Below are 12,732 nucleotides of genomic sequence, written 5' to 3' on the forward strand. Positions count from 1 at the left end.
TAGGTTACTGTTAACAACATGACTATCATTCACTTATGAGATAGGTGGTGTAGTATGATTATATTTCCTTTCTTATATAATTTTTTTTTTGTATTTTCTCAGCATTAAAAATGCCTCATTTTTAAAATTTGCTTAGCTCTCCATCTATATATCATTAATTCATATAAAAATCTATAACAGGGCTGTACAGCTCTTCTGAATGTTACTAGGCCCCTGGTCAAACTCAGTGGCTAATCTTGCGGTTCTACTCCTCCCTTCCCCTCAGTCCAGCTGCCCGGCTGCCTGGGCACTTTGCATCTCCAGCTGCCCGGCTGCCTGGGCACTTTGCATCTCTTTTGCCTTGGGCTTCTGGTTTCCTGAACCTCATATTTTCCTTGACTTATTCCCTCTATTTATAGTGAATTCTGTACTAGCTTCCTATGTAAGAGTAAATGAGATATTTTGAAGTCGTATGTATCTAAAAATGTCTCTATTCTATTTTCATAGTTGATAGATAAGAGAAACCGCCTAGTATAGTTGCTACTGATTCTTATTTTAAACAGCCTTTAAAAGAGTAAAGGAAGCATTTGACAAGCGCAACGTGTGTGTGAGAGGAAATTAGTAGATCGGGTCAACACTAGAGAACAGTTAAAGGTAACGGAGAAAATTGGGAGATTTCACCACTGGCTTGTGATTGATGCCTTGCCTGGTGTTAGAAGACAACAGTGAGAGCTTTACCTGGGCTTCAGGTCAACTACTAAGTGTTTCATACGGACCTGGGAGAACAACACGGAGCTCTTCCAGTTCTTTGTTTCTGCTTGTAAAATTTTCTTCTGCCACTTGAAGGTGTGGAAGACACTCGTCAAGTTGTTCTTCTTTTACTTTGGTACTTTGCACTTCCTTCTCAACTCTTTTCTTTAAAGAGAGTGAAACCAATGGTGATATATGGTTTTGGAGAATTTGTACAAATCTAGAGTCAGTTCTGTTTGTCTTGACCTCCTCCCTCTCTGAGGTACATGGAAAGGCATCTGGCACAAATGAGATACTTTAGTAATCTTCGGGGCTGACTTACAGGCTCTCCCACAATCTACACAGCAAGGTGATTAAATCAGACTGGTTCTCCAAAGAGCCTTTCAGTTCTAGGCCTCTACTGCTAGGACCTTTTTAATGCTGCCCTATACATAGTCCAGAAGCATATTTGAGAAAATGACTACAGAAAAGCCCACCAGCTGACAGTTTCTATCCATTCTCCTGCCTCTTAATAACAGGACTCTGGAGTTTCAGCTGAGCATGAGGCCACCAGGTCGAGTTATTTCTCAGTTTCCCTTGCGGGTGGGAGCAGCCAATGCTTTACCAGCAAAAGTGGGGTGTGCCACTTCTGGGTCTTGCCCCTGTGACAGGAAGAGGTATGCGCTCCCTCGGCCCTGCCCTCATCCCCTAACTCGGAGAGGATGACCATGGGAGCCCCCATTTGGACCCACAGATGAGAGACCCAAGCTGAGGACAGCAGAGCTGGGCCCCTTCCCTTTGGCCTGTACAAGGGAGAGAGAAATAAGTATCCCTCTTGTTGTCATAGCAATCAGAGGATTTCTAGACTAGATACTCACACTCTCAAGAGGGCTGCCCGTTTACTCATAAAAACTTTTATTTACAGTTTCATGTGTATCCGTCTATGCACATAAGTTGAAAGAAGCTCCACGCGCCAGCAGGGCAACACCAGGCCTGCTTCCCGGCAGGAGGAGCCCTCACAGCACAGCACTGCAGGACCAAGTGGCCTCGACACCACCAAAGTCATAGCTCAGGAGCAAGAGAACGAGACTCACACACGGCAGTGAAATAGCCCATCTGGCCAAGAAGCCCCATGTTTGAAAGGCATACCTTTCAGGTCCCCACGAGAGGCACCAAATTGCCATTACAACCCTTTGGAATAAATAAAGAAAAAACCATACACATGGAACACAAGAACTCCAGAATATTACAGTGCAGACTCAGTAGTAAATTTCTCCAAGTGGAAGTGCTAAGAAACTCAGTTATGCAGTATCCACACGAAGCTCTCTAAAACAGGACAGAGGGGCACAAGGAGATGTGAGGCATCCATTCATTCCTGGATAAGAAACCACCCTCTCAGTTTATGCTCTGAGAGAGGGGCTGGGCGCCAGGTCCTGGCGCCGCTCAGGCGAGTTGGTGGTATCTCCCTGCTCAGCTTGTTGCAACGGGCAGCCGGGCAGGCTCACAGCTTCTCCAGCTCCATCAAATCCCCCCTCAGCATCTCATTCCCCAACCCTGTGCAAACCGAGCTCAGTGATAAAGCCTCTGGCTTCTGCTGCAATTCCTGGGAGGTGGGGTCTAGGACAGAAAAGAGACCCAGGCCCATGAGTTCCAGCTCATTCTGCGAGTTCCAGTTTGCCTTTGCTTTCCTTCACTTCCAGTTCATCTTTCCTTCTCCAACCTTTTCCTGCTGCCTCCAGGTTCAGCTCCAGATATAAAGTTGACAGTCTTGTTAGGGCTGCGTAACCAGCTCACGCAACAGAAGGTCAAATCCTCCAGCAGCAACCCTGCTTCCTAGAGGCACTGCTCCTGACAGCCTGCCTGCAGCAGGGCTGGGGAGGCCCGCCATGCAGCGCTACGTGTCCGAGCTGGGTAGGCTGTGGAAGCCCAGGGCAGCTCCAGCTGGAGAATTTCAGGTGAGTCCCCTAGTATCTGAGCCAGGTCTACACAACACAGAACTGATTGACGGCAACACCTCTCAAGACCTGGAAATTCATCTGAACCAGGGATCCAGGGCTGTTTTACATGGAGAGATCAGAGAGGTCAGGGACCCGAATGGCACTGGGATTCCTAATGATTTTGCCTTTCTTCCCTGTGACGTTGGGCTCTGTTGGTCTACAGATCCTATTAATGGCTGCAAGAAGGATTCCACCACGGATGCAACAACGAATGATCCCATCAACCAAAATCTGCGGTTGTGTCCTCTTCGTTTGGGATTCCTCATGTCACTGAGCTAAAGGCAGAAATTGAATTCACTGTGCTGGGGGTTGTTACAGGGCAGGGTGAAGGTACTGTGATGATTATAGGGGGGATGGCATTGTTGCTTAATAATAACTGGTCAGAGGCTGCCATCAGCCGTGCCTTTGTGCAAATAAGACACAGGTGCACACAGGGCCCCTGCAGGGGGCACACAGCCTGGTAGGCTTTGGCAGGGTGTCCACAGTAATCATCTCATCTGCACAGTCTTATGCTTCTAATTATCGCAGCTAACTGCACTGCATAATCTTGAATAGATACTAAGTACTGTCCTTATTATATTCTTACCTCTCAGGTAATTGTCCTCATGGTTTCACCACTGGGTGTGAGGGTGAACTCTGATAGCTCTATCTCAAAAAGTATCTGTGATGTGACCAGTTCTTGCCACCTCCTCACTTATTGTTTTGGTTCAGGCTACTTGAATTATTTGACGTATTGTTCTTGCTTGAATTATTCGATATTACTGGTCTTGTGTCTGCTGCTGAGTCCCTACATGCTACTTAAAGCAGCTTGACAGATCCTATTCAAATCAGATGATTTCAGCCCTCTGCTTAGCCTCTGGGATGGCTTCCCAGCCCAGGGAGAGCAGATGAAAAGCACTCACGGTGGCCCACAAAAGTGTGGCAGACCTGGGGATGCCGCTGTGGGTCCCCGCCAGGAGGCATGGGCTACCTGCGGGAAGGAGTGTGATTACTGGACAGCCTTCAGGGGTCGGCTCCCTCAGAGGCCCCTTGCCGCTGTCAGGTCCTTCAAGGGGCGGCCCTCTGCCCACAGACGTGCAAAGAGGTCGTGCAAGGGTGTTGCCATGTCTGCCCCAGGTGTGACTCTTCTAATGGACAATTCTTGCTCCAGAGTCCCTAGAGAGTGTTTCAGTTTACGGAGGCAGCCTGAGGCTTCCTCTGCCCTCCTTCCACAGGTAATCCTTCCTCAGAGGCCTCCGCACACCTAATGCCATCTCAGCATCTACTTCCGGAAGATGAGACCCAAGCACCTCCTGCCCTCCCCCCACCTCTGCTTGCTCCAGCTACTGTCCCTGTGGCGGCTGCATCTCTGGGAAGGGGGGGAACACTGACCGGGTGCCATTTTCCCCACCCCGCTAGACCCAGCGGGTTATGGGACGGATTTCCTGAACGGCAGTGGGAAGGAGTGAGGTGATCGTATAAATGGAAGCGGAATGAAGGGGAAGGAGCAGACACATGGAAGGAGATGCGGCGAGGACAAACATGTAGATGCAAGTGGGAGAGGTGCTTGTTTATCTTTTGGCCTGATATTATGGCCACAGATACCAAGTTATGGGCAGAGCGTTGCTGGCAGGGTGTGTGTTGGGGGTCGAAGGGGAGTGGGCTTGGACCAGGGTAAGACCCTAAACTTGGAAATGTAAAGATTCCTACTCCCTTGCTAGAGCAAGGGGTGATTGCTTTCGAAAAAAGTCCCTTTCGGTGTAGTGGGGCCTCTTTTTCCTCTTTAGACAGAATCAAGTTTAGGGGAACTTTGACCACAACCCTTTTATTCTCAGCTCCTCTGCCAATAGAGGTCTCCAAGGAACATGCCCCTGCCTTTCCAGCAACACCATCACCTTGAACAGGTATGTTTTTCACTGTGTTTCCAGAGACTTGTCAGCTGTGAACCCCCTGGGTACTCAGTGCCTTTTTTCATCATCTCCCCCACTCTTCATGCCTGCGCCATCCTAAGTCTGCTCTTGGCTCTTTCAAGTCAGCAAGGCTCTCTTTTTAAGGGGGGGCTTTCCGGGGTTGGTCTCACTGGGTTACCCTCCCTAGCACTCCCATCATAACTCTGACGCTTCTCACACCCATCTGCCCATTTCCATGGATTTCGACAGCACTTACACACATCGTGGACTGTGTGATTTTTTTAACTCACAATTCTTAATTGCTCTATTTCTTTTTCAGAAGAAGAAAGGTTCAGAATTAAATTGTAGCCTTGTTATTTCACATTCAACTGATTAGAATAGCATGTATTATGTCCCCTCCCACATACAGCCACCTAAAGTTATTCTTAGATGTAAAATAGATGTTACCTGATACTTGCTCAACTCGCGCATTAACTCTTTTTCTTTGAAAACAGATTGCTCCTCCTCTTGTTTTAATTTTGCTGTAAGGGCTTCAATCTCTGCCAAAAAATCATTGATATGTTTTTCTCTAAAACTGACCTAATTAGAGCAAAATGAGAATTTGTGATTTCTCTTATAGCAGTCAGCTTTACATATATTTTCAAACACCCAGCTAAATTAATTCCTCTTAGCTCCGACTTCAGGTTATATTACTGCTAAATAACCCATGAGACTTTTTCAACTCTCTTAGAGATTAATTTCTTCTTCAAGCAATATTTACAAATGAAATGAGGAATGGGAACAGTGGGGGTGAAGGGTAGCCAGAGGATATATAATGAAGCCAAATAAATGATATTTGTTTTCTTGTTTGTTTTAAAGGTTTATTTGTTTATACAAGAACTAGGGTACAGGCCAGATGCGGAGGGCGGGGGTTGAAAGGATTCACCAGAGACAGAGTGGGGAACAGAACAGGCAGACTGACGAAATACACTGCAGAGGGGAGCAGTGGGCATGACAGGAGAGGTCTGCTATGCCATGTGGGACCCTCCCGGCCGGCCAGGATCAAACCGGTGCTGCAGAGGCTGCAGACAGCTTCACAGCGCGGCACTCAACCACCTGCGCTACCAGGGGAGGCCCAAAATAAGTGATATTTGGTCTATCCACATAGGTATGGTTATAGAAATGGTCTGTACAGTTTCTTTAAAAACTGACCTCAAATAAGTTCCAGGTTACATGCTATGAAAGCATATTCTAAAGGGAATAGTAATGTTGTTAATACACAACAAATGGATACATTTCTTATGAAAATTAAATAGGGCCTCTCTGGTGGTTCAAGGGTTAAAGTCTCAGTGCTATCAAGCTATTGCCAGCCACTGCTGCATGAATTCGATTCCCCACCAGGGAGCTAGCCCACATACGACCTCTCCTGTTTCACCTGCTACTCCCCTCAGCAATGTACTACAGTCAATCTACCTGTTCTGTTCCCCATCCTGTCTCTGGTGAGTCCTCTCACCTCCCACACCTCTGGACTACACTCCAGTTCTTTTAGGCATAAAAAAATAAAAATAAATCTTAAAAAAAAAGAAAATTAAATAACTCACTCTAAATCCTCTACCAACATGAAGTAGGTAGAAAGAAAAATACCTTTAATTAATATTACTTTTATTATATTGCAGAAGTACTCATCTGCAATCTAAAGAATACTAAATCTCTGCGTTCCCTTACCTGTTGTAATAAATCAGCTTGTCTTTGTTCTGCAAAATGAATTTTTTTTATAACATCTTGTAATGCATTTTGTTGGGCTATTAACCAACGTTCATGTCGTTTTCGGATAGTAGCTATTTTCCACTGAGTCAAAATACTAGCAATTAAAACAAAAAGATTACTATTAAATAGACGTAATGGCTTACCTAAAAGATGAGGAAATTCTAAAGAAAATGTGTTCCACTATGATCATACAAAACTTTGTGTGCTATTGGTGATGCTGACTATGCATATTAACAAAAAAAAAAATCGGAAAAATAGTGCCTCAAAACACTCTCTATAAGTGGCTTCAGAGTAAGACACAGTGTCTGTAAGCTCAGTGGGACAGAAGCTCAGCCATATTAGGCAACTCGCCTCCTTTAGGTTAAGGGTAGAAATGGCTCAGGGGCAAGAAAAAGAAGAGGCCCAGGCAGAAACACATGGAATTACCTAAATTACCCAAAGTGCTAATAAGAGATTTCAAACGTCTGGGTTGTCAAGTTTTTCTGTCCACCACAACATTCAAAAGTCTACATAATCAGAGAAGAGTAAATAGTGCAATTGGAATCTGTGACATGAATAATATTAGCAACAATGACAAAAGCCCCAACAATAAAATACAACTTAGTTTCCATAAGTGCTGGACACTGATCTAAATATGCTATGTATTTATGATTCACCTTAAAAGTAGTAGATGCCCTGATCACAAAAATCTACAAAGAGCTGATGAGACTCAACAAAAACAAAGAAAATAATCTAGTAAAAAAAATGGGCAGAAGAGCTAAAAAGAAACTTCTCCAAAGAGGAAATACAAACGACCACCAGGCATATGAAAAAATGTTCAACGTCACTTGCAATCAGGGAAATGCAAATCAAAACTACAATGAGATACCATCTCACACCAGTGAGAATGGCACATATTAAAAAAACTAGCAACAATAAATGTTGGCGAGAATGTGGAGAAAAAGGAACTCTCCTGCACTGTTGGTGGGAGTGCAAACTGGTCCAACCGCTATGGAAAGCTGTGTGGAGAGTCCTCAACCTACTAAAGACAGAGCTTCCATATGATCTAGCAATTCCACTCCTAGGTATTTACCCAAAGGACACAGAAACATTAATTCAAAAGAGCACCTGCACCCCTATGTTTATAGCAGCACTGTTTACAATAGCTAAGCTTTGGAAACAACCCAAATGCCCAAAAATAGATGACTGGATCAAGAAGATGTGGCACATATACACCATGGAATATTACTCAGCATTCAAAAAAGATCAACACATGCAATTTGCAGCAACATGGATGGCGCTGGAAGGGATCATGCTCAGTGAAATAAGCCAGAAAGAAAAAGAAAAATACCGGATGGTCTCACTCATAGCAGGAATCTAGAAAACCTAAATAAGGAACCAGGAAAAAGAATAACTATAAGAAAGGAAAAAAATAAAAATTAACAAACAACTATGAAACAGAGACACACTTTGGGGGGGGCAGGGAAAGGAGGGCTTGGGGTCAAAATCAGGGGGTTGTAATTGTATGGGGAATATAAAAATAAAAAAAATTATTTACAAAAAAAAGTAGTAAATGCCACTTTCATTCCCCACTTACAGAGATGGGAGGTAAGTGAAAAAACAAACCTTAGTCACTGAGTTAGTAAAAGGCAGAGCGACCAGACTAGTCCATGTCCACATGGAAGTCTGGATGAGCAAGAGTCACTACACAAATCTCAGCAATGTTACCCTTGGTGATTGATTTCACTTGACTGAAATGGGAAACTCTGGTTCTGTTCAATGCCCAAAAAAAAAAAAAAAATCTAACAAACACAGATAGAGCCAGAAGATTTCACACAATTTGATTTAGGAAAATTGTTTCCTTGCACTCCACTAACCAACAACTACTCTGGTTTTCTTCTAACTTAGGGACATTGCTCAGTAAGATGACACATACTACTCATAATACAAATGAACTTGTTTTCCTTACCATCTCTGATATTCTCTTTGCATGTTATCACTCAGGATTCTTACTTGCTTTCGATACAGTTCCTGTGTCGCTCTGAAAACAAGAAAAAGATATTGGATTTTGCCTTTGTGGGTGTTGTTAGAATACATAAAATTCTACCATCTAATTGGGAGACAAAATAAGTCTTGTCACGCAACTAAAAACATTAGTTACAGTCCAAAAGGAAACAACTACAATTTTGTGCAACTAAAATTAATTTTCAAGTGTTGAGATGAATACCAAAGGATAGGGAAGAACAGGTTCTGGGAAAGTAGTTGAAGAAGGGTTATAGGAGGTTAATGTGTAACAGAGGGAGGAAGATGGTTTGCTAGACTGGAGGTGCAATCTCACCCAGGAAAAGGCATCATCACTGGCAGAGACAAAAGGGGAAGCTAATCAGGAGTCCCATGACCTAGGCAGACTTGCTGTGTGCAGAGGGCATGAGCGGGAGTGCACAGGAATGGCACAGCTGAGTGAAAGTCAACAAAAGGGTGAGGAACTTTGGACTCCAGATTAAGGTCTGATTTGATACAGTGTATATTCAGAAAGTCACATAGATTCTTGGACTGAGGGGAAAGAACTGATTAAAAAAGGAAGACTTTCGGGCCTCCCCGGTGGTGCAGAGGTTGAGCGCTGGTCTACGAAGCTGCCCGCAGCCTCTGCAGCGCCAGTTTGATCCCCGGACACTGGGCAAGCTTCCCACATGGCGCGCAGACCTCTCCTGCCGCAACTGCTGCTCCCCTCAGCAGTGTACTTCGTCAGTCTGCCTGTTCTGCTCTCTGTTCTGGCTCTGGTGAATTCTCTCACCCTCCCGTGCTTCTGACTGTACCCAGTGCTTGTATAAATAAATAAATAAATCTTTAAAAAAAAAAGAATATGCCTCTGTCTTCTACTAATAAAGTGTTTAAAAAAGAAAAAGGAAGACTTTCTTGTGGTAGAATGGATGGAAATATGAAGACTAATATAGGTATTAGAAGTCATTAATTTTACTCCATTTTTTCCCTAAAAAGGGCTTCATGGACAAAAATTGAAGGTCACATAAAAATATGACTTTACATCTTTTGAAAGATGGAAATATTCATAAATAAGCCCAAATATTTAATATTATTAAATAAACTAGAAAGACAACTGTAATCATGCTTCTTCCTTTATTTGAAATCAGAAACTTTCAATTTCCTATCTAAATAGATCTAATATCTCCCCTGGAATTATACGGTTCTTCACAGTTTGCCCCAGACTTACCAATTTTAATTATTTACATATTTAATTTTATCCTCAAAGGAGTCAAACTAATTTAAAAATAAAATATTACAATAATATAAAAATCGTAAATGAATACGAATACTGGACCACAAATTTGGCCCTGAACTTTCTAGCAACCAGAGTAATGATGATACAACTAGTTACAAATTTATATTATTCATGGAGAAAATGTAACACTACCAATCTCAAAACCATTTTCCTGCTCATTCATAGAGAATGAGAATGTACACTTCCTACAGTGTTTACATTTCTGGTAGTTTGTACCAAATTTTATCACTACCCATTTGAGTTTTATAAGTTGGTCTCTTCTTTGTTCTATATTTAAGTGATAGGAAAATTACATTTGGGAGAATGATAAAGACAAATATAGTAAACTAGAAATATTTGGAGGAGTTGTTGAAGAGTATATGGGAATGCTCTGTACTAATTATTACATTTCATTGTTGAGTCTAAAGCTATATTTTCCCAGTTTTATTGGGATACAATTGACATATAACATTGTGTAAATTACTCAGATATTATTTTAAGTGAAAAATCCGGTTCTAGAATAGCACAGTCTAATTTTTGGACACACACATATATAAGTATATATCTACTTGAAGGTAGAAAGAGCAAACTGAACATTGATAACTTTGTGGAGTGATTAGAGTAAGTCTTACTCTGTAAGTTACACATTTCTATACCAGAATTTAAAAATCAGGTATAGCCTTTACTTTGTTAATCAGAAAAATGAAAATGATTTGAATGGCAGAAATGAATATCATAATGGGTCACTGTTGTGATGTCATCCAGGAACATTCTTGTCAATTACCCCTAACTGACCAATTTTTGTGACCACTATTTTATATTAGAACTTAGCGCTTGTCTGTGATTTCAATGAAAGATTCAATAATAATGACTTTTTCAGACTGCAAGACAGAGTTCATTATAAAACTCATTTTCTAGAATACATTAGAAATTAACTTAGATTTGGGCCTCCCTGGTGGTGCAGCGGTTGAGCGCTGGGTTGCGAAGCTGCCCGAGGCCTCTGCGGCGCCGGTTCGATCCCCGGCTGCTCCCCGGCCACCAGAGGAGGGTCCCACATGGCGCGCAGACCTCTCCTGCCGCCCACTGCTCCCCTCAGTGTACTTCGGTCCTTCTGCCTGCTCTGCTCCCTGCTCTGGCTCTGGTGAATTCTCTCACCCTCCCATGCTTCTGACTGTACCCAGTGCTTGTATAAACAAAACAAATTAAAAAAAAATAAATAAAAACATGCCTCTATAAAAAAAAAGAAATTAACTTAGATTTATTTTATCACTAAATAATGAATGCAGAGAAGAATGAAGATTCAAAATTCTGAAGATAACAAACATACCTAAGAAGGTCTTTCAGTGTGATGAGTCCTTCTTCCATATTTTTGATGTCCATTTTTCTTTTTAATAGAAATTTTTCTTTCTCAGTTATGAAATCCAGTTGTTTCTTATTTCTACCATGAAGAAACAGAACTATCATATGTTGAGATTCAAATAATTGCATGAGAAAACATGCTATCACACACAAGAATTTAAAAAGTAGTTTGGAAAGTTCAGTTTATGAATGACTTACCAAATAAAATAGTAAAAATTAAAAACAAAGTCTTTTTGCTGGTAGTGGCTAAATCTAAACAGGAAAATTTCCAAGCTATGGGAAGAACCTAACTGTAAAAGTAACCATAAGACAAAAAACAATTTCATAGTACCCCAGCCTTCTGTGTGGCTGAGTTTCTCCTAATGTATTGGTCAATTCTATCAAGTTCTTCTGTGGCAAGTGGAGTCTCATGAAGTTTGATGACTGTTCCCTGCAGTGTGACCTTGAAAAGAAACTTCACTGGTGGAGGTGGTTTACTTTCACCATCCATAAAATGAGTGTCACAACGCCTCTCTCCCAGAGACAAGGATTAAATAAGAAGTATCAAGACAGTGTCAGGCACCCGTGAGGCATTTTATAAAAAGTGGTTATTTTTTCTCTCCAGCTTGCAGAGAGAAAAATGGGAAGTGCAAGGTTTTGTTTGTTTCCAGAGTTGATAGGGAAAATGACTGTGAGAGAAAGTACTTTATCTAAGTTATCTTGTCTTCTTCAAAACCGCTGTGAGCTGAAGTGTGTCCCCCTATACTTTGAAATCTTAACCCCCAATGATGTGCCTTTGGGGATGGGGTCTTTGGAAGAGAATTAAATTCAGATGAGGTCCCACCCTCATGATGGGATTATAAGAAAGTTTCCAGAAAGCTCTCTCTCTCCTCTCTCCCCCATCTCTCTCTTCCTCCCTTTCTCTCCTATGTGAGGACAAAACGAGAAGGCAGAAGCAAGAAGAGAGCCCTTAGCATCCCTATCTCAGATTCCACTGTGAAAAATAAACTTTGTTAGACCATCTAGTCTGTGGTGTTTTGTTGGCAGGCTCAAAGTGAAGACAAAAGCCAATAATGGTAGTAAATGTCCTAGTGATATAATTATTTGTCACTGGCATATTTTATGATTCAAATGATAACAGCTTTGATCTGAGTAAAGTTTTTGCATGCAGCCTACTATCATTCTCAGTAGGCTGTTCAGTTGAATGAGAGGAAATGATTGCAACAATTCTCTGCAGCCTAAACGCTACAGCAATTCACATAAACTCAGCTTCACCTAAGTGGGCTGGACACTGTAATTTCACTTGCATGTGATTTAACTGTGAATATAGTAATAATGGATGATTACTTACACAATTTCATATTTGCAAATGTTATTCTATCATACTCATTAAGTTATTGGTGAATGTCCTCTACTACATACTCGGCAATGGACAAGGTCCTCTGTCCTGAATAAGACTGATGACTGTGCTGACCTATTCATAGTCTACTGGGACAAGGGATTTGTGCTCAGTTGATTACAATGCAGTGACTGATGAGAAGGAATGACATCAGAGGGAGGCTTTAGAGATGTGGAAGAGAGGTGAGGTAGGTGTGATTATGCAGAAAGTGGGAAGAGCTGAGAGGCAAGCCAAAGGAAGACTGGAAAGGGTGGAGATGGAAAACTGGAAAAGCATGGAGATGGAGAGGAAGATAGGGTATATTGGGGAATACCTGAGAGGTGGAATGACAAGGTGTAGTGATTAAATGGAGTCTCATTGGTAGCGAGACAGGGATTTACTTGGCCAATTCCCCAGTCT

General features: G+C 42.2%; 1 protein-coding gene across 1 annotated transcript in view; it reads right to left on the bottom strand.

The window, feature by feature from the left end:
- Window positions 1-12,732, bottom strand: part of CCDC175 (coiled-coil domain containing 175) — a gene marked incomplete at both ends in the record, with an annotated part of 53,129 nt that overhangs the window by 16,614 nt on the left and 23,783 nt on the right. The window contains 5 exons of the mRNA XM_084240281.1: window positions 756-894; window positions 5,042-5,173; window positions 6,299-6,434; window positions 8,289-8,360; window positions 10,924-11,103. Coding sequence (XP_084096407.1) covers window positions 756-894; window positions 5,042-5,173; window positions 6,299-6,434; window positions 8,289-8,360; window positions 10,924-11,103 — 659 coding nt within the window. The remainder of the gene's footprint in view (window positions 1-755; window positions 895-5,041; window positions 5,174-6,298; window positions 6,435-8,288; window positions 8,361-10,923; window positions 11,104-12,732) is intronic.

The sequence above is a fragment of the Talpa europaea genome (genome assembly GCF_964194135.1).
Source record: "Talpa europaea genome assembly, chromosome: 8".
Lineage (NCBI taxonomy): Eukaryota > Metazoa > Chordata > Mammalia > Eulipotyphla > Talpidae > Talpa > Talpa europaea.